The sequence below is a fragment of the Bidens hawaiensis genome, unplaced genomic scaffold, assembly GCF_021521415.1.
Source record: "Bidens hawaiensis isolate Kalapana, Puna unplaced genomic scaffold, B.hawaiensis_p1.1 tig00007515_1, whole genome shotgun sequence".
NCBI classification, from domain to species: domain Eukaryota; kingdom Viridiplantae; phylum Streptophyta; class Magnoliopsida; order Asterales; family Asteraceae; genus Bidens; species Bidens hawaiensis.
The window spans coordinates 613,939-639,525 of NW_027491526.1; the positions used below are offsets into that span (position 1 = coordinate 613,939).

General features: G+C 37.4%; 4 protein-coding genes and 1 pseudogene across 4 annotated transcripts; 4 read left to right on the forward strand and 1 right to left on the reverse strand.

Moving 5' to 3' along the window:
- The first annotated feature begins 904 nt into the window (after positions 1-904).
- LOC143635494 (tRNA wybutosine-synthesizing protein 2/3/4-like) lies at positions 905-5,362 on the forward strand. Its single transcript, XM_077103317.1, has 9 exons — positions 905-1,701; positions 1,769-2,162; positions 2,243-3,298; positions 3,389-3,518; positions 3,599-3,834; positions 4,043-4,178; positions 4,453-4,529; positions 4,666-4,772; positions 4,836-5,362. Exons 1-9 carry the CDS (start codon positions 966-968, stop codon positions 4,940-4,942), a joined length of 2,979 nt encoding a protein of 992 aa, XP_076959432.1. The 5' UTR covers positions 905-965; the 3' UTR covers positions 4,943-5,362.
- A 1,961-nt stretch (positions 5,363-7,323) lies between these two features.
- LOC143635495 (peroxidase 42-like) lies at positions 7,324-9,659 on the forward strand. The gene is made up of 4 exons (XM_077103318.1): positions 7,324-7,603; positions 7,723-7,911; positions 8,861-9,026; positions 9,096-9,659. The coding sequence occupies exons 1-4, from the start codon at positions 7,334-7,336 to the stop codon at positions 9,503-9,505; spliced, it is 1,035 nt and encodes a 344-aa protein (XP_076959433.1). The 5' UTR covers positions 7,324-7,333; the 3' UTR covers positions 9,506-9,659.
- Positions 9,660-12,918: 3,259 nt separating this feature from the next.
- LOC143635436 (calcium-dependent protein kinase 33-like) lies at positions 12,919-15,662 on the reverse strand. Its single transcript, XM_077103273.1, has 8 exons — positions 14,986-15,662; positions 14,246-14,389; positions 13,999-14,151; positions 13,788-13,903; positions 13,537-13,704; positions 13,311-13,438; positions 13,143-13,242; positions 12,919-12,993 (listed from the first exon to the last, which is right to left on the reverse strand). The coding sequence occupies exons 1-8, from the start codon at positions 15,659-15,661 to the stop codon at positions 12,919-12,921; spliced, it is 1,560 nt and encodes a 519-aa protein (XP_076959388.1). The 5' UTR covers position 15,662.
- A 4,580-nt stretch (positions 15,663-20,242) lies between these two features.
- LOC143635437 (uncharacterized) lies at positions 20,243-22,456 on the forward strand (annotated as a pseudogene).
- A 977-nt stretch (positions 22,457-23,433) lies between these two features.
- LOC143635496 (ATP synthase gamma chain, chloroplastic-like) lies at positions 23,434-24,912 on the forward strand. Its single transcript, XM_077103319.1, has one exon. The coding sequence runs from the start codon at positions 23,592-23,594 to the stop codon at positions 24,714-24,716; it is 1,125 nt and encodes a 374-aa protein (XP_076959434.1). The 5' UTR covers positions 23,434-23,591; the 3' UTR covers positions 24,717-24,912.
- The last annotated feature ends 675 nt before the right edge of the window (positions 24,913-25,587 follow it).

Consider the following 25,587-nt stretch of genomic DNA (forward strand, 5'->3'; position numbering starts at 1 on the left):
GTTTAATTAAGACCTTAGTTTAGTTTAGTTAAAAATAGCGTAGCATAACTCGTAGTTTAATACTAGACTAACCTTTTAGACTAACTTTAGCTAACTTTTGCCTTAGTGTTTAATTTTGATTTAGTCCCATGTATGTCCTCTACTTTTGAGCCTGAGCTTGTTTCTCCAATTTCTGAACCGGAACGACTCTTTCGCCGACGAACTCGTAAACGGACTACAGAAACCGCAAAAGCAATCAAAGACGAATCAGTAGACGCCACCACATCAGGAGAAAATCAAACCGAAGAAAAAAAAAGTTTTTTTGCCCCAATCCTTGGGTTGTAAGTGAACCGGGCATGAACAAAAAAATTCGTTCGACAAAAAAATTTCTTTTGCCCCAATAGTGTTCGTGAACGTTTGTTAACGTCCGATAACCTTCTTCTGGTAATTTCCGTTCGGTAGGGTCTGGCTGTTAATGTGTCGGGTCCATCTGTTAATTTGTCTGGTAGTGTTCATTTGCCCATTAGTTTCTGTTAGCGTCCGTTTATAATACTAACAAAGGGACATAGACAGACTCGATTCCTTAATGAATGAACACAAATTTTCGTTCGTTAGAGTGTTCCTAAACCATTCGTTTGTCCGACAAAATCTTAACGAACGAACACGGACAATGTCTCGTTTGGATCGGTCCGGTCCGCTTACAGCCCTACCCAAAACCGCTTTATAACCCGACACAAATCTATTTAATACTTTCAAATATACGTTGTCTCGGTTTATAACCCGAACCGGTTTGGGCCCAATCTATACACCTCTAGACTTCTAGTATTAACATAAGTTTAAACTGATCAAAGCCCATACTAACAAGCCCAATTCACCTCTCAAAGCTCAAACAGTCAAACCCCTTAGTCAAACCTCAACCCACAACAGTCTCACCGGAAAACTCAACAATGGAGTTTGAAAGATGAAAGAAAGCCACCTTAGCCACCATGACTTCACCGGAGCCTGACAAATCACCTAAAGGAGACATAGACGCACCTTTAATCCCACTTCTTAAAACCCTTAATTCTCACCCATCTTACTTCACCACCAGTTCTTGCTCCGGCCGTATATCCATCCTCTCAACTCCTACCGCCGCCGCCACCGCCACCGCCACCGCCGCCACCGCCGCCGTCAAGAAAAAAGCTAAAGGTGGCAACTGGGTCTTCATTACCCATGAGCCAGCTGACCCAATTTCGGTTCAAAATCTAATCTTTACTCAAAATCAAGAAAATTGTCAAGAAAATCTTGTGTTTAGGTTTGAGCCTTTGATCATTGCTGTTGAGTGTAAAGATGTTTTGTCTGCTCAAAAGCTAGTGTCTTTAGCTATTTCCTGTGGGTTTAGAGAGTCAGGAATTACTAATGTGAGTAGTAAGAGGGTTATTGTTGCGATTCGGTGTTCGATTAGATTAGAAGTGCCTTTAGGAGAGACTAATAATGTAATGGTGTCAAAGGAGTATTTGTGTTTTCTTGTTGGGATTGCTAATGAGAAGTTTGAAGCTAATAGGAAAAGAACTGATATTTTTCATGATGCATTGTTGAAGAATGAGTTTATTACCGCGAATGGTGATTATGAGTCGTTAAACTTGAATGATCAAGATTTAGGTGATAAAGATTGCTCCTTGATTACCGATGGATTTGAAGATATTCGACTTACAAGTGAAATCAAAGACGACACAAGTAATGGTATGATTATTATTCTGTTAATATGACATAAAGTTTGAATCCTTAAATAGTTTGTCACTGTTTCTAGGAGTTCCTGAACTTATTCTTCCTATAAAACCAATGGCGATTACCGGAGAATCAGCTGAGAAGCTTCATCTTTGGGGTCATTCAGCCTGCACACTTGAAACTACAAAAAATCCCAAATCAGTGCTCGTGTTTGGTGGTTTTGGAGGCGTTGGACGACATGCAAGGAGAAACGATTCGTGGATTCTAGATTCGGTAACCGGTCAACTTCAGTTAGTTGAGCTTTCATGCACCCCATCCTCGCGTTTGGGTCACACCGCTTCTTTAGCGGGAGAGCTTATGTTTGTTGTTGGAGGTAGAGCCGATCCTGGGAACGTGCTAAACGATGTTTGGGTCCTTAATACGTTAATTAATGAATGGAAACAGGTACAATGTACCGGAGTTGAATTTCCTCACAGGTGATTTTATTTTATATTTTCTCTGTATTAATATTTTTATTTAAAACCGAATCTTTAAATCTTGATCGCTTATTGTGTAGTCATCGGCATGCGTCAGCGGTAATCGGGTCGAATCTTTACGCTTTTGGTGGGATTCAAAATGACAGCATATCTTCAGGAATGTATAAGCTTGATACCCGAAACTTAAAATGGGAAGAAGTAACTGTTCAAGGGGAAAAACCGTCGCCTCGTCATTCTCACACATTGGTAGCCTACGGTTCTCAATTGTTTATGTTTGGAGGATACGACGGGGCGAAAGCACTTGGAGATTTTTACAGTTTCGACACTCGTTCATCCACTTGGAAGAAAGAAACGATGGCAGGAAGTCCACCGTACGCACGGTTTTCTCACACGATGTTCTTGTATAAAAATTATATTGGTGTCATGGGAGGGTGTCCTATCAAACAACACTATCAAGAGTTATCGTTATTCAAAGTGGGGTCCGGTGTATGGAAGCGTATCAAGTTGAGTTCTATTGGTGAAGACCTTTTTGTTCGTTCAACAACAAGTGTTGTTGGTGATGATCTTGTTATTGTCACTGGTGGTGCTTCTTGTTATGCGTTTGGAACCAAGTTTAGCGAACCGATGAAACTACACTTGCTTATGTTAGTTTCTTTGGTTGACCCTTTTAATGAAACCAAGAATCAATCAAACCTTGAAGGCATATATGGTAAAAAGATGGTACCTTTGAGTTGGGTTCTACGAGTTGATAAAAAGCATGCGAAACCCGCGAAGGCTATATTAAAGAAATTTGGATGGTTAGATGCAGAGAGAAAAGTATACACACAAGAAAATGGAGTTCATGTTTGTTTTCCCGTCACCAAAGAGTTCGTGGCACTTTGCCAAAATATAAAACCGGATTTAAATGAAGCAGTAGACAAAGTAAATAACGTTAATTTGCAAGAAGTCTTTAAGGTTGTTTCAACTGCAAGTGCCTTGGATCTTTTGGCTGCGTTAGGTGCAACCACACATGCTGACCATGTCGTCAAAGTTAAAAAAGCTTCAAGTTCTCCTTTGAATGTAATGAAAGAAGCGGTCACTTCTTTGTTAAGTCGCCACAATCTGCCTACAACACTCTTGGAACAACTACTGACGAAGTAAGATATTTAAAATTTTTTTATTTGTGATATTTTCTTGGTAGGTTAGGTGTGAATTAAGGGGTGCTAAAATTTGGTTCTTGTTTTTAGATGGGAGCGATTAGGGGACATTGTTGTTCTTCCCATGACTTCTTTCAAGGATTCGGTTTGGGACTCGCTAGGAAACGAGCTTTGGTTGATTGTTGCTGACTCACTTGGTGTTACGCGTCTTGCTCGACAAGTAAGCCAATTTTCTAATACACGCGTTATATGTTTCACAAGTTTTAGTTGGTTAATAATTGATAAAATATGATTTCATAGGGAAGGGTTTCGCCTACTGGAACGAGAGACAGTGGGTTGGAGATTCTAGTTGGGGTCAACGGATGGGTTGACCATCGGGAAAACGGAGTTCTTTATTCGTTTGATGCTACCAAATGCATGTTTTCATGGGGTAATCTTTCAGAGAAGCGTAGAATGGGACTGCTTAACTGCAAAGAGGAAGTTATAGTTGACTTGTTCGCTGGCATTGGATACTTCACGTTACCATTTCTTGTCAAGTACGGTTTTTTTTACTCTTTTGTTATTTACGCTATGCTACTTTTGGATCTAAAGTCTGGCAAATTGCTATAACTTGCAATGCTCGTTCACAGGACTTTAAAATCGTTACTAAAAGCATTCAACTTTGAAAATTGTAATAAAATCGTTTGCCATAGTTTATTGATATTAAATTATGAATCTTTATTGTTGATAATGTTGTTTGAACAGGGCTAATGCAAAAATGGTGTATGCATGTGAATGGAATCCGCATGCTATAGAGGCTCTAAGGCGGAATCTTGAAGCAAATGGCGTGGCTGATCGTTGTGTTGTTCTTGAAGGAGATAATCGTGTCACAGCACCTAAAGTAAGGCTTCTTGTTTTTCATTTGTTTTAGTAAAAATATATATATATTTCTATTTGTATTACTAATTCTGTGCTATTAATTTTGCAAATTTTAGTTTAAAACCATCCTATGAAGTGTTGACTTGTTTGGTATCTTGATGTTAAAATTGTCTTGTATTTGTTTCTTTTACTGTGGATGGGATAAATTTCTTGTCATCATTTTGTTTGACTTCAATAGTCAAAAAGGAACTTCTTAAGAGGAAATTTATGCCATCAATTGACTTATTTTTTTCCAGGGAGTTGCCGATCGAGTCAATCTTGGTTTGCTGCCATCAAGCGAGGGTAGTTGGGCTACTGCTGTAAGGGCATTACGGTAATTTCGTTTATTTTTCTTTTTAATACACTTTTGACAATTTGAGGTCAAAATGACTTAATTTTAACTTTAAGTTTGACTTTTAGTCAGTTTGACTCTCTTTATGTGTTCTGTCTATATCGGGCCATTTTTACAGGAGCACGGGTGGGACGCTGCATGTGCATGGAAACGTGAAGGACATTGAAGAAGATACGTGGACTGAACAAGTCGCAAAATCCATTAAAGAAATTTCAAGATCCGAAGGTAAAAGACACTTTTTTTCTTGAAATTTTTGTAAAAAAAACTAACTTTTTGATGAATTTGCAGGTTATAATTGGGATGTGTCTGTTGAGCATGTAGAACGAGTAAAATGGTATGCACCCCACGTTCGCCATCTTGTAGTAGACATAAAGTGCAACCACATAGACTCATGAGATCCAGAAAACAGTTTTGTAGAAAAATGTAATAGTTAACATCATTTTGTGCAAATTTAAACCACCGAGGTTGACTTGAATTGATTAAAGCTCTATAAGTCGGTTATTTGGTCGATCGATGGTTTCGTCACTTCATGCATCAGGCCAACCAGTTTGTATTAGCTTGAGTTATTGTTTAAAAATAATATTATTATTTATTTAATTGAGGGTGCTTTTAGTTTCAGATTGATATCACTTTCATTTGAGCTTAAACTCTTTTAAGGGGTTGTTTTAATTTGCTAATTATTATGTTACACTAATAATGTCAACCTGAATATTGGAGATAATCAATCACTTGGATAATAAGTAAGTTATATAACAAGTTGGTGATACATTTGTCAGCCAGAAAATAAGACATTTGGCAGTTCCATGTGTATTGTATAAATGTGGTCTTATCCTTTCAAGGAGCCTAAATTTTGGTGTCCAATGAAAATCATGTGGAGCTGTCTGTCTTTACAATAAATCATTTACATCCCAAAATATCGTATTATTTTGTTTCTATTTGGATTTGATAGTTATCTAATCTAATAAATCAACTTGTATTAAAATAAAATATTTTAAGTGTGAAATAAAAGTTAACCTTAAGTCCTTAACTATGGAATTATTGTGTGGACATTTGAGTAAAAAGAAAGTTAGCTTAGGGTGTTTTTCATTTCTTTAATTAAAAACTTTCTTTTGTGTTTAAAATTTAATTAATTACTTTGATATTAATATAGCTTTGGTTTTCTTAATACTTTTTTTATATTGGTTAATGAAAAATGGAATGGTACCTTAATACACAGGCCTGTTAAATATTAGAGATTCAAACATAAGAACTACTCTTAAAATTGAATCGGGTTAGATGTATGTTTGCTAACAATTAACAAAACATCAAAACTTGTGACTTTTGTTTATCATGTGTTGTATGCATCTTTATAGACCTTAGACGCATTGTTATATGCGTATACATGGGTGGACCGTGGACGTATGTATTCTCGTACTTACTACAGTATATGAATTAAAATGCATACAGTTTTGGACTTAATGAAATATAATATTTTTTCTTATTTTAAAGAACAATTTATACTATTTATGGTTTTTAATTGAAAGAGATGGATGAATGTGACTCCTTATTTTTCTAACTCTACATGAATATTTAAACTACCTATATATTGAATAACTATGCATGTCTTTATCTTGGTCACTAAAACTGTCGGTGGTCTATTTACCAAACTACAAGTTACAATCCTATATATTGTGTTGTCACAAGTCACATGATTTATGTCACCAATTGTTTTATTTCTTGTTTTATGCTACCGTGACATAGTATTGTTGTCATGTCTTGCCTCTTTATGTCACCAGCCACAATGATTGTTTCGTTATATACATAACTTTCTATGGTGTTATTGAGGCTACCGAGGTTGAAAGTTCGATTCTCGTAGTGCACATTGTGGTAGATTTATGAGAATAATTAGTAAGTGTGTGAGTTATGCGTTCTAAATTTTTTTTATATCACTTGAAATTGCTATCTTTTAAGTCTACCGATTGCCATAAGATTCAAAGAGAATATGTACCATTTTTGCTTAGATACTATCTACGTTATCGATTATTTTACAGATTATATAACTATATAAGCAATGTAATTCATTTTAAATTAAGGTAGGCATCAAAGGCTCAAATCATATTAAACAGAAATAACTTTTTTAATGTGGAAATAGTCGTCACCCCATACATAATCAATGTGTATAGGTAAAGGTTAGCAATAAATGATTTGAAGAAAAGTTGAAACTTGAGGAATCTATCAGGAATTATTTTAAATGTTTCTTTGGCTTTTCTTTAGCTTTTTATTGTTAGATTAGAATCACACGTTAATTTAATCAGAATACATTTAAATAATAATGTTTATTTATTTAGAAGACTGAAACTATGATTACTTTTACTCCATGTTTAGTAACAAAATGATACATTTTAACAGAAAAGCGGTGCGTGTTCTGATCGTTAACTAGTATATCTTTTAATAATAAGGCTAATCGTTAACTAGTATGTTAAACACCGCACTTGAGGGATTAACGGGGCGTTATAGAGTTATGGGAGCGGTAATGTGATAAGTTTTGCTCTTCTTGCTAAATCTTGCCATGGAGCTCTTTAACAAAAACCAGTTATATGTTTCTCTAAATCCAAAGTACTTTTTCCACTTTTAATTGCTTTTTAATATCTTTTGTGTTGCTTTAGAACCAAAAAAAGGTCATTTTTAAAAAAAATATATATTGTAATTATCATCACTTTCAGTTATAACTTTTTTAAAGGCATTTAACTATTAACCAAAGCCTATGCAGTAATTTATCACTATATATATAACAAACTGAGTACTATATGATATCTATCTATCACTCACTCACACAGAGAGCAAACATGGCTCTCAAAGCTCTCATCTTCTTCACTCTTTTGTCTCTGTCAGCCATTATTAATGTTTCAGTTGCAGAAGACACTGAGTCAGACTCAGGTCTGATGCTTAACTTCTACAAAGATTCATGCCCACAAGCTGAAGACATCATCAAAGAACAAGTGATGCTTCTTTACAAACGCCACACGAACACTGCTTTCTCTTGGTTAAGAAACATCTTCCATGACTGTGCTGTTGAGGTACACTCTTCTTTATTTGTGTTTTTATTATTTGGATCATTTGTATATTATATACTACACCACCACCACAAGTTTTCATGCATAGTTTAATTTACACTTGTGTAACTATATTTATACAGTCATGTGATGCTTCACTGCTACTGGACTCAACAAGGAGGACACTGTCTGAGAAAGAAACAGACAGGAGCTTTGGACTTAGAAACTTTAGGTATCTTGAAACCATCAAGGAAGCTCTTGAGAGAGAGTGTCCAGGAGTTGTATCTTGTGCAGATATACTTGTACTTTCTGGAAGGGATGGGATTGTTGCAGTAAGTTCACTTTCTTTTCTTCTACTTAATACTTAACATTTTCCATTTTATCATGTGAAAAATCAATATTTATCTTTAGTGCATTAACTTTATAGTTTATACTGCCTGAAAGATATGTGGAAAAAGTTATACAGACCCGTATAAAAAAAAATAAGGTTTTTATACGAGCCTGTGTAAAGTATGATATATGGAAAATATTATATTATCCGTGAAATATGTTTATACCGCTCGTATGATATGGCTGGCGCTGAGTGATGTGACAATGGTGTATGCTGCAGAAGTCATACGCATACGGGCCTCGTATAACCTCGTATAACTTGTATGATATGTGAGTGGTGTTAAACAATTAACGTTCCACAAGTGATAATCGCAAACCCAAACAAGAACACACTCTTGTATATTCGACTTCTTGACGAACAGAAAGAACCAAACTATTTTTGTTTTATAAGCAATTGACTCACAATAAAACAAAGGAAAACATGCATACATATTAACCAAAGTCTACGTGGGTATATATACCCCACCACCAAACCTATTCAAGTTATAATAGGACTCAAATTCTAAAACAAACAGAATATTAAAAACTTAAACGACAAGCTAAATAAAATAATAAACTAACTATTATTGTTGATCTTCACCACCACCCCACAAGATCATTATCCAAACCACCCTTATTTAAAATTCAAATGTTGAATTTAATTTAATAAGTGGTATACGTATGGTAGCACCTTTATTAGTTCTTAATGGGCACATGACAATGGGACATGATCATATACTATGCATTAGTTAGTTGTACTCATACAATGAATCTCTTGCATTAATGCTTGTACTTTACACTTTGTTTTAGATGTGTTCACTTCATCTAGCTAGTACCTTGCAGTCACACCAATTTAACTTTTGTACCCCTTATGGAATATGGATGTAATTTGTTGACTTTGACTTGTGGCAGCTTGGTGGGCCCCACATACCGCTAAAAACAGGCCGAAGGGATGGTAGGAAGAGCAGAGCTGATATCTTGGAGCAATATCTTCCAGACCACAATGAGAGCATGTCTGTGGTTCTTGAACGATTCAAGAATATCGGCATTGACACCCCTGGAGTTGTCGCTTTACTCGGTACGCATAATGTATATTGTATCTTAATGCATCATGTAGGTTTAACATTGGTTGGTTTTCTTGAAATAGGTTCTCACAGTGTGGGCCGGACGCATTGCGTGAAGCTAGTGCACCGTCTATATCCACAAGTGGACCCTGTTCTTGACCCGGGCCATGTTGAGCACATGCTCCATAAGTGCCCGGACGCGATCCCTGACCCAAAGGCTGTGCAGTACGTGAGAAATGACCGTGGTACCCCTATGATACTCGACAACAATTATTACAGGAACATATTGGACAACAAGGGTTTGTTGCTTGTGGATCACCAACTGGCAACTGACAAGAGAACCAAGCCGTATGTGAAGAAAATGGCGAAAAGTCAAGATTATTTCTTTAAACATTTTGGACGAGCCATCACTATTCTTACGGAGAACAATCCACTCACTGGCACTAAAGGTGAGATTAGAAAGCAATGCAATGTTGCAAACAAGCATCATTAAAGTCATCCTGTGTTTTAGTGTGGAAAATAAAATGATGATGGTGTGAGCATCATATGCAATGTAGGACATGTTTTTCTTTTTTACTTTATATGTTTTTAGGAAAGTGAATGCTTTATGTATATGTTGGATGAATGATGATGGTGGAGTTTTAGTATGTATGATTGTATGATGCATGTGATAGAATAAAATATTTTGGGTAAATGGTCCCCTCTCCTTCTTTCTCATTTACGTCGATTATAAAAAATGCATAATACAAGACTTGTTTTACAAGATAAATATCTCACCTAACATCCTACATACAAGAAAAGATATATATAAATCATATAAGTCTATTACACCCCCGCAGTCGAAGCTGGAGGTGAACGAATGCTAAGACTGGATCGAAAATCTTCAAATAACGCACGTGGGAGACCTTTAGTGAAAATGTCTGCAATCTGATGCGAAGATGGAACGTGAAGTATACGTACTTGACCCTGTTGTACATGTTCACGGACGAAGTGTATATCGAGCTCGATATGCTTTGTCCGTTGATGCTGTATAGGATTACCCAGGAGGTAAATATCACTAACATCACAATAGACCAATGTTGCCCGGGATAATGGTCGATGAAGTTCCAACAACAGGTTCCGAAGCCAACAAACTTCAGCAACAACATTCGCAACACCCCGATATTCTGCCTCGGCACTCGATCGAGAAACCGTGGGTTGGCGTTTGGAAGACCATGAAATAAGATTGGAACCGTAGTACACGCAGTAACCTGAGGTTGAGCGTCGGGTATCCGGACAACCGGCCCAATCGGCGTCTGTGTATGCAAGAAGTGAGGGGTTTACTGATTTACCAAGAGTGATACCAAGATGCAACGTTCCTTGTATGTATCGAATGATACGCTTTAGAGCATCCCAATGTGTTGTTGTGGGTGCATGCATATGCATGCCAATATGTTGTACCGCATAGCATATGTCAGGGCGAGTAAATGTAAGATATTGTAGTGCCCCGGCCATGCTTCGATAGAGCGTTGGATCATCAAAAAGTGTGCCCGAACTGGAACTTAATTTACCATTAGTGTCAACCGGGGTAGCAACGGGTTTACATGTTTGCATCCCGGCCCGTTGGATGATTTCTCGAGCATAATTACTTTGCGAAAGAAACATTGTATCACCTGTACGTGTGACCGATATCCCAAGGAAGAAACTTGGGAATTGGTCCCACGCCAAAAGGGTCTTAAAATCTTTCACAAGAAAGCTAAAAGGGTCAAATTTAATAGAAATCCAATTATCCATAATGAGTTTGCGAACCGAAATAAGATTTTGTATTAGTTTGGGAGCGAGGAGGACATTGTTTAATTTAAGGGGAGGGTAGGGTTGGGGTAGGTATTGATTGCCATGTCCGGTTACCGGAATGGTTGTACCATTTCCAACTGTGATATTATTTAAGATGCCATTATTAAAAAGAGATTGAAAATTACCTGAATTATTGGTCATGTGAGATGTTGCTCCGGTATCCATGAGCCACTGATCCGGTGGGTTTAGCGACATGGTATACATGGCTTGTTCAATATTTGTCGGGGTGTAAGCTGCCATATGGGCCTGATTGGGCCGTGGTCCAAGCAAACCAGGTCCACTGTTTGATGAGTTGGGTCTGGATGTTGTGGGGTAGGGGCAAGGTGGGTTAGGCCACTGGTTTGGATAAAATGGTTGTTGAAATTGTTGTGTGGCCCATGGTTGGTGTTGTGACCAAACTGAATTCCCATGTTGAGCAGGAGGTGTGCCATATGAGTTTCCAAATGGCAGATAATAATTTTGTGAAGTTCCCAGACCCCTGCCATAGGCATGTCGTCCTCGACCACGACCACCTCGGTAGCGGCCACCACGACCGCGTCCCCGATCCAAAGAATCAGCTCGTTGATCAGTGTAGGGGCCCGAATTATTATCAGATTTATTAGCAGCAGTAAGGCAGTACCGGCTGTGATGGCTGCGACAGCAGTTTGAAGAGATTTCCGGGTTTCTTCACGTAGCAGTCTAGAACGGGCCGCGAAGAACGATGGTAGGGGTTCCATGTTCTGTAAAAACATACCGATTCCTTCATACTGTTCATTAAGACCGGTGATTAGTTGAATGACGAGGTCATCGTCTTCAAACGGGGAGTCAACGTTGTCAAGTTGATCGGCGAGATTTTTCAGTTCTTGACAATAAGCATTCATGTTTGGGAATTTGTTTTTGAGATGGAAGCTTTGTTGTCGGTGAAGATGTCCGCGAGGGGTTTCCATGGGCCGTTGTGTTTTTTCTTCAAGATGGTGCTAAGGAGAGATAGTACCATTGGAGGACTATGGAGTCTAGTCGTTCCCTGGAATCCGTAGAGGGTTTCGGATCTGTGGTTTCTTTTCCGGAAGAAGAGGTTTGGAGGAGGTAAGATGATCATAAACCATATAAGCTTTACAGACAGTGAATGCTAAATAATTCTGACCAGGTTGTGTATTGTGCAGATTCCATGTCCAAGGTGATGGATGTTTGTTACGGTGACCGCGGGGTGGAGTTTGTTGTCCATGGTGAGAGGAGAAGGTGAGGATCGAAGGTAGAACAGCCGACGGGAAGGGAGGCGGCTAGGGTTTTACTAGGCTATTGATACCATGATAGAATAAAATATTTTGGGTAAATGGTTCCCCTCTCCTTCTTTCTCATTTACGTCGATTATAAAAAATGCATAATACAAGACTTGTTTTACAAGATAAATATCTCACCAAACATCCTACATACAAGAAAAGATATATATAAATCATATAAGTCTATTAGCATGAGATTGTTGTTGAAAGCTATGCAATTAATCAAATGCCTTCTTTGTTTGTGTATGACCATGGAAGCCACTTGTGATGACAAACAATAGTTTTCTAAAAGAAGAAAGATTCATTAAGGCAATCTGCAGGGCCATAATGAATAACTTAATAATATATCCGGGCAATAATGTTTATTTTAACATTCAATAATGCATTTCATAAGTTTATTAGTGGAAAGACAAATTAGGTCCTACACTTGTATCACTAACTTCATGACATGGTGCCGGTGGGGGTTAAAACTTAAATAAAAAAAAACTTTTAAAGTGTATGCTATTTAAGTGCCCCACCACACCATATGCCTCCCAGTGTACCAACAAAGCCTTTTATAATTTCAAAAAAGATGATGAAGACTCTTGGTGTCAAATATGAAGCACCAAGTGGCTTACATGGTCTTGGAATCACATGCAGAATTTAAATAGTTTTGGTTTTATAGAAAAGGTTGTAATAAAAAGTACTAAGGATATGTATCAATAATGTCACTTTAAACTACCATTTAATCATTTATATCACCATATAAAGAGTAAACAATTCTCATTAATTCAAGGATAAAAGTAAAAGCCTCATCTATTTAACACTAAAAGCATCAAAAGATCTTGGTTTGATGGGCATTTCCGCTTCTCATCATGTTGCAGAACTCATCATAGTTGATTTTTCCATCCTGTTAAAACAACAAAAACATTAAACCATGTTTTCAGAAGACCATCGTACACTAAAACCTCGATAAATAAATTCTCAGGAACAGAAAAAATTATTCGTTTTGTGAGGTTTTTAACGGTTTACTTGCAATAAAAAAATGTGGTGACTTACATTATCAGTATCCACTTCAGAAATGATGTCCTTGATGGTAGCTTCATCGCCCATGCCGTATTCCTTCATGGCCGTTTCTAGTTCCTCCATGGTGATGTATCTGTAACATTACCACGGTAAGTTAGCATACATTATAATCCTCAGAAACTACTAAATATGAGAACTAACCCGCTATTATCAGTATCAAAATGGCAGAAAGCTTTGTATAGATGTTCATCTTTTTCAAGCCTGTGCCTGTGCATCGTAGCGGTTATGAACTCAATATAGTCGATTGTTCCATTTCCGTCCACATCAGCCTGAAACATTTAATAACTATTACTACTAAATCAAGAAAAAAAATATACATAATTCACAAAATCTTATGTTATTAATATAATCCATAAACAGAACTCACAGCATCCATGAGTTGCTTAACTTCAGCTTCTGACAGCTTGGAACCGAGCCTAGCAAGTCCTGTCTTTAATTCCTCATAAGTGATTGCACCGCTTTTGTCGGTGTCCATGTTCACAAACATTGCTTTCAGACCTTTAATTTCTTCTTCAGACATACTTTCTGCAATTACCTGTGGCGTTTACGTTTAGAACGTTTAATAATTTTATTTTATTTTACCGGTGCGTTTAGTTGGCAAAAAACATTAATGCTTACTTTCAAAGCGAGTTTTTTGAGCTTGTTCATCGCTCTAAATTGCTTCATTCTGGACAATACCGCACTATCTATTGGCTTGTCTAATGCTTCTCCGCCTTCTTTGAGCCATGGGTGCTCTAAATGGATAAAATTTATTTATAAAACAAAGATTAATCAACACTCAACAGTGCAGATGCATAATTGCAAGATAATAACAAAAGATAATCAGTACCAAGGATTTGGGTGGAAGTGATTCTCTGTTTAGGATCAACGGTTAGCATTTTACGGACAAGGTCTTTCGCGCTACTTGATATCGAGGGCCAAGGTTGACTTACAAAGTCAATTTCCCCTTCTAGTATAGCATCAAATATCCCCTTTTCGGTCTCTACACATATACACAAAAACGATCACTATCTCATTGAATATAAACATGAATATCACAACCGGATACATTAAAGAAAACGTTATCTTTCGTTTACCTGCCCAAAATGGCGGTACGCCACATAACAAAATATACAACATTATCCCTGCACTCCATATATCTATTTCCTTCCCGTAACTTCGCTTTAGTACTTCTGGCGCAACATAATACGCACTACCAACTATGTCACGGTGTACCTTCCCTGTAAAGCATGAAAATTTAGATCCCAAAACAAATTAGACATGAATAAGGCTTTGTTTCAACCAAATATTGCATAAAAGATTGTTTTCATCATCATCATCTAAATATTGCCTTTGAACTATCAAGAAAGATATATCTAAAGTCTAAAGGGCATCACATTCATAAACTCATCATCATCATCGTACTCAGTAAATCCCACCAATAGCAAAGCTATGGTAGGGTCTGAGAAGGGTAAGATGTAGACAGCCTTATCTCTACCCCACAGGAATAGAGAGGTTGCTTCCAGTGAAACCCCCAACTCGATAGTAGTTTTGCATCAAGCCTTGGACATAAGGCACATAACACTCAACCATCAGCCGATTAGTGCATGCACCCTTGTCTTTCAGCTATCAACACCACCACATGATGCCTAATTAACCTTCCGCCACTTTTAACGTTATTTTCACAAGATTAGTAAAATAACGTCAAAATTAGTGCATTTTCACTTTTGCCCACCCGAGGGTTCACACATATATACATCATATGCACACATTGCAAACAGGGCGTATCACATTCATAAACTAAGCATATATATAGATGAAACTATAGTTATTATACCTTCTTCGATGAAGACAGACAAGCCAAAATCGGTGGCTTTCAGCATTGCGTTACCATCCTTACTCGAAAGCAAGAAATTTTCCGGCTTAAGATCTCTATGCATGACACCCATAAAATGACAAACATGAACCACATTCACAATCTGTCTACAAATATCGGCTGCAGCTTTCTCCGTATAATGCCCATGCGCTATGATCCTATCGAAAAGCTCACCACCCGCGCACAACTCCATGACAAGATGAACCGACTGTCTATCCTCATACGTCCCTCTAAACTCAACGATATTCGGCTGGCCGCTCAAATGCTGCATAAGCTGAATCTCTCTTTTGATATCATCTTTATCACCCTTGGTTGATAACTTCCTTTTCAAGATTGATTTGCAGGCGTAGGTGTGACCGGTAGAATTCTCGGTGCAAAGATAAGTTGTACCGAATTGGCCTCTACCGAGCTCTTGACCAAGTGTGTAATGTCTTCTGATGTCTTGATATGGCTTGCCTAATATGGTGTTAGGGTCTGAATTAGCCTGAACATGAGGTCTAGGGTTTACAGGTGGCTGTGGATGAGTTACATGTGTGTTGTAATTTTGATGTTCTGAAGATCTATGAGGATTAGAATTTTTGTTACGACGACGTTGATGATGATGATGATGGTGTTTCTTGCTGAGGCAGCCGCCCATTGTGGCAAGCAGATAATAATAATAATAATAATAATAATAATAATAATAATAATAATAATAATAATAATAAAGATTGAAACTTTAGGTCATAAAGATGGATCTTATTAAGTTTGTTTGTAGGGTTTGAGAAAAAGATTTATTTAGATTGGATAGTGAAAATTGGAAGGTACGAGGAATGAATAATTTGGACCAACAGGCAACAGGTGTCTCTATCGTGCGGCTGTGTTCGTACAAGATTGATTGATGATAGATCTAGGTTTATTAATGTTTAGCTCATCAACATCAACATGAACATGCTGATTCTAAGGAAGAATAATATATAAAAAATTTAAGATGGTGTATGATAAAGGTGACCAACACCTCCCACGTATTAATACTCGCCGTCTATGATTACATATGCAAACCGAAAGTCGATAAAGTTATACGGATCATATAACTTTGGCACGCGACCTTGAATGATTTGTAAAACGGCTCGTATGAAATCTTAATTTAATTTTATCCGGGTTTGTATTATTATAAAGAATATATTAGTTATGACGTATTGTTATAGTATTACCTTATTAAAAAGATATAATTTGATTATGTTTCCTTCTTGATTAGGTCTCCGACCCTCTTTTATCTTGTGTGTTTACTTTTTTAAAAATTTATCTATCTTTCGTCCTACTCAGGAAACATTATACCTATTTATAGATTATGTTTTAAGTATTTTTATTTTTTCGTCCTCAGACCACCACGACACCACAATCGTAGCTCATACCCCCAAAGTCATAGTACTTGTCACTATATAGTTTCATTGTATCCATTGTGTTCTTAGATATGTATAACTATGGGAATTTTTTTAAAAGTGGGGCTAGTTTTAAACATTTGATTACAAGGGGTGTTGGGTATTATTTCTAATCACAAGAGGGGTTTTTGTGGTTAGTATTGACGAATAAGAGAGTAATAAAAGAATAAAAAGCTTTATGTAGAAGTTAATTGTCATAGCTAATGGCGAATAAGAGTTAATTGCCATTGGTAGTGGCGAATAAGAGTTAAATTGACATTGCTAATGACGAATAAGACTTAAATTGCAATTGCTAGTGGCAAATAAGTGATTTGCAATTTTGATCTCTCTTACATCCCTATTGTTTCCTTATTCGCCAATACTAACCCCGAAAATCCTTCTTGAGATTAAAAACCATACCCAACACCCCTTGTGATTAATTTTTTGAAACAAACACCATTTTTAAAAAAAATTATGGTCGCCTTTTGTCACAACAAAATTTCTTACTAATTTAAATATTGTGCTTTTAGTGGATGGGGGCGGGACGCGATAAAACGTAAGTCTCTATAGTGGTGTAAATGAACCAAGCTGATTTGCGAGCTACTTGAGATAGGCCATTAATATCCAGGACCTAGCTGAATCTAAATAAGCTTAAGCCTAAGCTTTAAAATGTTTTTTTTATTTAATATAGCTAACATATTATAAATAATAACACTCATTATATATAAAGTTAGGACAAAAAAAATCAAATGTATGTTAAATAACACTAATAAATGAGCCAAGCCAAACTCAAGTTTTGAAAAATTATTCAAAAGTCGTGCTTGAGTTTAAGGATGAGTTCAGAATGGTACCAGTATCAATTAAGAAATTTAAAAATATTTGGCATCGGTGGAATTGGCCAGAATAATGTTTAGTCATGCAATATAGTCCTCTTGCTGAATCACCGGATCCCGCAACCCGCCAAAACCGGTCGCGGCTTTTGAAAAAAACATTACAAATAGAGGTGCACAAAAGCTTGAACCTAGAACCGGCTTTTTAATAACTGAGCATGTATCCGACCCTACACGTATGGTACGAATAGGGTATGCATTTCAGTACCAAAAACCATACCTAGAACCGGACCAGATTTAAACTCAGTAATATATGAAAACGGAACAAGTTTTTCCAATATCCGAAACCTGTATTTTATAAAGCCTGATTTATACTCGAAATTACATGAAAAATACACCAAAAAAGTGTAACCCCTTAAAAACCCAATCTATACCCCCCCCCCCCACCCTCCTTCAACACACACACACACACACACAAATTGTAATATCCTAAAATTTTAATGTTGAATAAAGAAAGTTATGTTTAGTGATTTCGCGTTATTGATTAATTAATATCGAGTAAGGAGCGATCATGGACTTAGATTAATCGAGATGGGTTAAATGAGAATGGGCCTTAGGTCCATGGGCTTTAAGGGATATAAATATCCCCTAAACCCTAAAACATCACTCATTTCATCTTATTCTCTAACACTCCAAAACACACCCACACCACACACACCGCCGGCGGCCGAGGGAGAGGAACGAGCGTGATCCGAGAGAGAGTGAGCGATTAGTTGTGATTAAACAAGTTAAACGAGATCCAAACAAGCACAAAAAGGTATGATTCTTGATCTTTGAAGTTTAAAGATCCAAGCTTTATAGTGATACGACCGAAAACGGTTGGGGAGCGTAGTGGGTGATGTCGAACCATAACAAGGGTGTTAAAATCGCCAAAAATGCTTGATAGAAACCAAACAGCGGCTGAACTGGGCAACTTCGCCGCGAACTGGGCAACTTCGCCTTCAAAGCGATAACTTCGCCTTCAAAGCGATAACTTCGTCTGAGGCCAAGTTCGCCTAATTGATAACTTCGCTTACGGCCAAGTTCGCCTAACTGGTAACTTCGCCTGAGGCCAAGTTCGCCTAATTGATAACTTCGCTTACGGCCAAGTTCGCCTAACTGGTAACTTCGCCTGAGGCCAAGTTCGCCTAATTGATAACTTCGCTTACGGCCAAGTTCGCCTAACTGGTAACTTCGCCTGAGGCCAAGTTCGCCTAATTGATAACTTCGCTTACGGCCAAGTTCGCCTAACTGGTAACTTCGCCTGAGGCCAAGTTCGCCTAATTGATAACTTCGCTTACGGCCAAGTTCGCCTAACTGATAACTTCGCCTAAAGTCAAGTTCGATTAGGAAATAAATTAAAAACCTAATGAACAATGTGTTAAGACAGTTAATGGAAATAAAATTTTTCCAAGCTGACCTGGCAGCTCGACCCCAGCCAGGGGCTCTGCCCCTTGGACCCTGCTAGGGGCTGCCGCCCCTAGACCCCGCTGCCAGGGGCGCTGCCCCCGGACCCCCGTTCGTTGTGGGTCATATAAAGATAGAAATGCAATATGAGAAGTGATAGTTAATTGATACGTATACTTGTTATACAGTCAGCCGTGCACAACTGAAGAAAGGGATTACGATTAAACGGTGAACGTAACCGTGTTCAGGTGAGTTTCTAGCCCCATTCCTTGTTATGTTTTCGGGGCTGTGTGCATACTCGATGTGTTGTTAATACATTTATCCTAAGTGATAAGTGTATGCCATATGTGATATATGTGATATGTATGAATGATTGCTTGATGGTACGTGAACGATCTTCGGATATTGCACGTACTGTCAGGTTGTAACGCTATGTATAAGGTAAGTATGATATGTATGCTTATGTGTATGAACGTAATAAAGTTAATAAAAGAAGGAAAAGATGGTTGTATGGTTGTATGGTTACGAAAAGGGTACCGAGCCCTAATAATACTCGAGGTATGATGTATGGTTGTATGGTAACGAAGAGGGAATCGAACCCTACTAATATTCGAGAACTAGGGACCAGACCCTTATAATATCTGTGATGTTAGGGACCAGACCCTTATAATATCTGTGATGTTAGGGACCAGATCCTTATAATATCTTTGATGTTAGGGACCAGACCCTTATAATATCTGTGATGTTAGGGACCAAACCCTTATAATATCTGTGATGTTAGGGACCGGACCCTTATAATATCTGTGATGTTAGGGACCAGACCCTTATAATATCTGTGAGGTTATAGGGCGAAAGGCTCTTTAAAACGTATGATTATATATGTAAAGAAAGTACGAATGTAAAAATGAAAGTATATGCACTTAGGTGTGTACGAAAGAAAGTTAAGAGGTTAAGTATGAAATGTAAGAATGTATTGTATGATTATGTGATTAACTAGAACTCACTCAGCGTAGCTGACTTTTAGTATGCACGCAGGTGAGTAGGATAAGACAGCTCGCTTGAGGAGACACGTGGCACTGAATAAGAGGCTGGCATCGAAAGACTCAAGACGTTTAAGTTTAATGTTTCGTTTATTTTGAAAGACAAAATGATGTTTTAAGACAAGACGTGTTTTGTTATGAAATGTTTTATGAAAGTTTTTAAATTCCGCGAATGTTTTAATTAACTCTGATATTTAGAACTGCGTTTATGAGTAAATCCAACAAGAAAGTAGGGTTACCGGTGACGGGGCCTTACAAAAATAGGGTTTTTACAATACCCGATAATAAGGTATTCACATACATGGTTTTAGAATATCCGGTTCTAAACCCGACGTGAACCCGGTACATAAGGTATAATTTTTAGAGATAATACCCAGGCCAACACAGCATCAATATTTGATTTTCCAATATCCGATCTTACCCGATACCAGATATTAGAAAAACTTGATTTGTACACCTCTAAAGTGGTGGTTTTTTAGCGGGCCTTCAAATTTAGGGCTACTCTATTTATCCGGGTCGTCCCGATACAACATTCAATTTCATAACAATAAAATCATCCTCCTCTCTGCTCTTCTCTTTTTTCTGGTCGGCCTGTACAAATACAGCACAGTCCCCTGCTAAAACCCTTCATCACTTTCTGAACTTGATGCTTTTACAGTTATACTATATGCACTCATTAACCCAAACCTGATTTGGGTTTTCTTGATTCTATGTTTCTGAAGCTCTTCTCCACCAAAAGATGTAATCTTTTTACACGAACTCTTCACTTTGCTGGTAAGCATTTCAACCACCCAAATCTTGAAGATATTACTTTCAATTCAATTTCTGTTCTTTTATCCCAAAGAAAATGGAACCCCTTGGACAAAATATTATCATCATCTTCAAATGTCACACACTCGTTAGTAAATCGAGTGCTTTTCGAGTTTCGAAACTCACCCGAGCTAGTCTTAGGGTTCTACAACAGGGTTGTAGAGCAAAAAAGCTTTTCTTTTTCATTAGATAATGTGTGTGTAATGATACATGTGATGATTAGCTGCAAAAAAATATGATGATGCATTAGATTTGATGACTAAGTTAATGCAAACAATGGGTTATTCTCATTTAGAGGTGTTGGAAGGATTATGGAATAGTTATTATGATGATCAAGTTTCGTGTCCGGATGTGTTTGATGCGTTGGTTAGGGCCTGTGTGATTTTAGGCGGTGACGCTAATTATGCGTTTGAAGTGATTGTGAAGTTGCGGTTGGAGAAAGATTTTGATGTTTCGGTTCATGCTTGGAATAACTTTTTGAATCGGCTTTTGAAGTCGAATGAGGTAAATCGGTTTTGGAGAAAGTATGGAGAGATGATTGCGTACGGATATGTGGAGAATGTTTATACGATGAATTTGGTTATACACGCGTTGTGTAAAGAAATGCTTTTGGATGAAGCGATTAGCGTGTTTTACCGGATGTTAAAAGGTGGAATATATCCAAATGTGGTTACTTTTAATATGATTATTAACGGTGCTTGTAAAGTCGGAGATGTTGAGTTGGGGTTAAAGTTGTTTAGAAAGATGGGGATGTTGTCAAATGGGGTGGTTATGCCTAATTCGGTTACTTTTAACTGTCTCATTAACGGATATTGTAAGTTAGGAGATTTGAATACAGCAGAAAGCCTTAGAGATGAAATGAAGACATTAGGTATTGAACCAAATTTAAGGACGTACGGGACTTTGGTTGACGGGTATTTGAGGAAAGGTTTTACAGACGAAGCGTTTAGGTTGTGTTCTCGTATGGTGGATAATGGCTTTATTCCAAATAATGTTATTTATAATTCGATAATTCATTGGCTTTACTTTGAAGGAGATATTACCACAGCTTCTATTCTTTTGTCACATATGATAAAAACCAACGTTCATTTCGATAAATTTACTAATTCTATATTGGTTAACGGGCTATCAAGAAACGGATTCTTGAATGAAGCTCTTGGCTACCATAAATGGCTTGTCGGGACGAATCTTGTGGATAAAGATCGTTTCTTGGAGAATATTCTTGTTTATTATCTCTTTAGAAGTGGTAATGATCCTGTATCGAAGGTCAAACAGGTTCTTGATGATATGGTTGACCGTGGGGTTACTCTAGATATAGTTACGTATGGGACTATGATTGATGCGTTTAGTAAACTAGGGAGTATTTCAAGTGCGGTTCGTGTTTATGATGATATGATAAAGTCGGGAAAGAAACCGAATTTGGTGATATATAACTCCATTGTTGATGGTTTGTGTAAGAATGTATCTATAGATGTAGCCGAGATTATGGTAGATGAGTTGAGGAAGTTAAGTTTACTTGATGTTGTGACTTTAAACAGCTTATTGAACGGTTATTGTGCGAATTGGAAGGTTAACGAAGCGTTGAATTTGTTTTCTCGAATGCAAGAAGACGGGAAATTGGTGAATAGAGTCACGTACAATATACTCATCAACTTTGTTTGCAAATTTGGATCGATTCAAGAAGCGAAGGAGCTTATGGAGATGATGGTGACTCAAGGTTTGACTCCTGATGCTATTACATATACGATTCTTCTTACGAATGCTTCTAAGAAGATGAGCGCGGAGGAATTGATTGAATTGCATGACAATCTGGTGGTCAAAGGAGTGATTCCGAGTGATTCCGGATAGTCAAACATACGACGAGATTGTTGGCCCCCTGTTTCAGAGGGAAAGTTTTGACCTTTGATCCATGTTTGTGATTAGACTTAATGTATATACAACTGAAATGCATATAGGTTATATTCTGTATCATTTATTCAGACAAAAGGCAAACTATTTTACTTTCTTGATCTTGTTTTTTTTTGCTGTGTTAAGGGCAATCCTGTATCTATATTCTCATCCTTGTAACAAAAAGTTGAAGCATTAAGATAAATGGCAGAAAATATAAAGGGTAAACATAATATATAATTATATATTATTAATAACATAAGGCGCATTTCATCTTTTTTCATAATATGATTAAGAAAGGGTATATACCATGACACATATGTTGTACCTTGCACTTTGCTTGGGATTGAAGTCATTGAACTTTCTTTAGCATATTGTGCCAAATTCATACATAATGGAATAGAGGTGCATAAATCGGGTATTTTCAGGAATCGGTTTCGGGATTGTCAAGAAAAGTCAAAACTAGGTTGGATAGGAACCGGTTTCAGGTAAAGTCAGGCATTTTATTGGTTTTCGGGTTTCGGGTCGGATCGGGGTTTGACCATGTATTCCCGGTTTCGGTTCCGGCAGGTCCAGGTTGGTTCCGGTTCAGGTACGGTTCCCGAGAGAAACCCAAAATCCAGTCCGTACCCGTAGGTTGGGTCGGGTCCAGAATTCGCTTTTTTTCCACCTCTATAATGGAACAAAGCCAATTCTTTCATTGTCCAAACTGCTTTATATACTTGTACATCATGCAGCTTATACTGTACTCTGCATCAAATTTCTTCTAAACTAAAATCTAAAATCTATTTACTCTGATAAAAGCATAAATAAATTAAAAATCAAATATTAGATTTTGTGGGAACTCTCTTTAAAAAAAAGGAACACCATGCATTTCAAGGTGTACAATCACAAATAAAAATATGGCAAAAGAATGAAAAATAATAATAATAATAATAATAATAATAATAAAATCTAGTGGGGTCTCCTGATAGCCAACCCCTCATCCATACACAAACATGATCATCTTCATCCACTCAAAAATCTCATCCACCACCATACATACACATACAAGAAAATAAAAAGATAAGATTTTTATCAATCAAGAAACCAATACTACTCTTCTTCTTCATCTTCACCCACACATTACCACCATTCTTGAATTAGTAACCATCATGTCTTGCTCCAATCTAACAATGTGGGTGCCTTCAAAACCAAAACTTGATTCATCCTCACCACTTTCCTTCACATCCTTCATCACCCCATCTTCACTTATTTCAACTTCAAACAACAACCATACACCTTCAAGATCTTCTTCTGCAATCCACTGCAGCCTCCGTGAGCTTCGAACCCGTATTGATTCAGTCAAGAACACTCAAAAGATCACAGAAGCCATGAAGCTTGTTGCAGCTGCAAAAGTCAGAAGAGCCCAAGAAGCTGTGGTCAACGCAAGACCATTTTCTGAAACTCTAGTTGAAGTTCTTTACAGCATCAATGAACAGCTTCAAACTGAAGATGTTGATGTGCCTTTGACCAATGTCAGACCTGTGAAGAAGGTGGCACTGGTGGTGGTCACTGGTGACCGTGGTCTTTGTGGCGGGTTTAATAATTTTATATTGAAAAAAGCTGAAGCTAGGATTAAGGAGCTTAAGACTCTTGGTCTTGATTATGTTGTGATTAGTGTTGGTAAAAAGGGTAATTCTTATTTCCTTAGGAGACCGTATATTCCGGTTGATAAGTTTCTTGATGGAAGCAATCTTCCGACTGCGAAAGAGGCGCAGGCGATTGCAGACGATGTGTTTTCGCTTTTTGTAAGTGAAGAAGTTGATAAAGTTGAGCTTTTGTATACAAAGTTTGTGTCTTTAGTGAAATCTGATCCTGTGATTCATACTTTACTTCCATTGTCACCTAAAGGGGAAATTTGTGATGTTAATGGTGTGTGTGTTGATGCTGCTGAAGACGAGTTCTTTAGGTTGACTACTAAAGAAGGGAAATTGACCGTAGAACGCGATGTCATCAGAACAGAAACCGTTGATTTTTCACCAATCTTGCAATTCGAACAGGACCCTGTGCAGATTCTTGATGCTTTGTTGCCATTGTATTTAAACAGTCAGATATTGAGGGCGTTACAGGAGTCGTTAGCGAGTGAGCTTGCTGCGAGAATGACTGCGATGGGGAATGCTACAGATAACGCGACTGAGTTGAAGAAGAACTTGTCTCGGGTTTACAATCGGCAGCGCCAGGCAAAGATTACTGGAGAGATTTTGGAGATTGTTGCTGGTGCTGATGCATTGGCTTGATTGATCAAAATATGTTTCGGTAATCGGTTAGTTCTTGCAACTGGTTAATCAGTCATATGTGTTGAATTTGATCATAATATGTATTTATAACAGGAGAAACTGTTAAGGTTAATGTTCACTCCAAACAAATCAAATTGGTGCATTTTTATTATTACATAATAATATACACATATATGTGAATATGAGGTTTTTTTTTCATATCTAGTGGTTTGAGAGTTGTGGAATCAAATGGTTTGTATTGAATAGCAAGTTATATGTATTAAGGGTTATGCTAAACATACCACGTCATTTCATCTTTTCTAGTCATTCACTCGCATTGTATCCGCCTTTATATAGATTGTATACCTATGGTATACATTTGCTACACGTCCTATAACAAGGGGTATGACAAATATACACGGGCTAGATTTAGCGAATGCCATATACCATGTATATATATGGACTTTTAGCATTGCAATGATAGTTTAAAACATATATCAAACACCATCTCATTATCTCATGAATAAATGATATTTAGTTCATATTACTATAAGTAACAAGAAACACATGCCCAATTTAGTTTTTCCTTTCTAGGTATGATTACAAATTAAAAGATTTCTTGATTAATCATTTACTTGCTTAGCTATTTAACTCAAAAGGTAAGAAAAACTATGGGCTTTCAAGAAAAATTCTAATGACACCAAATTGTTAGGCAAAAATGGCGTCCTCGTCCTTTTTTTTTTCTTCTGCATACGTAGTACATACATAGTACATGTAGATAAATACTAAAAATGCTGAACCTCTCCCCTCTTCTCTAGCAAAGTGGTGGACCTAGAAATTTTCTAGCATGGATGCGATTGGGAGCCTTGACCAAAATTTGACAGGGGAAGAT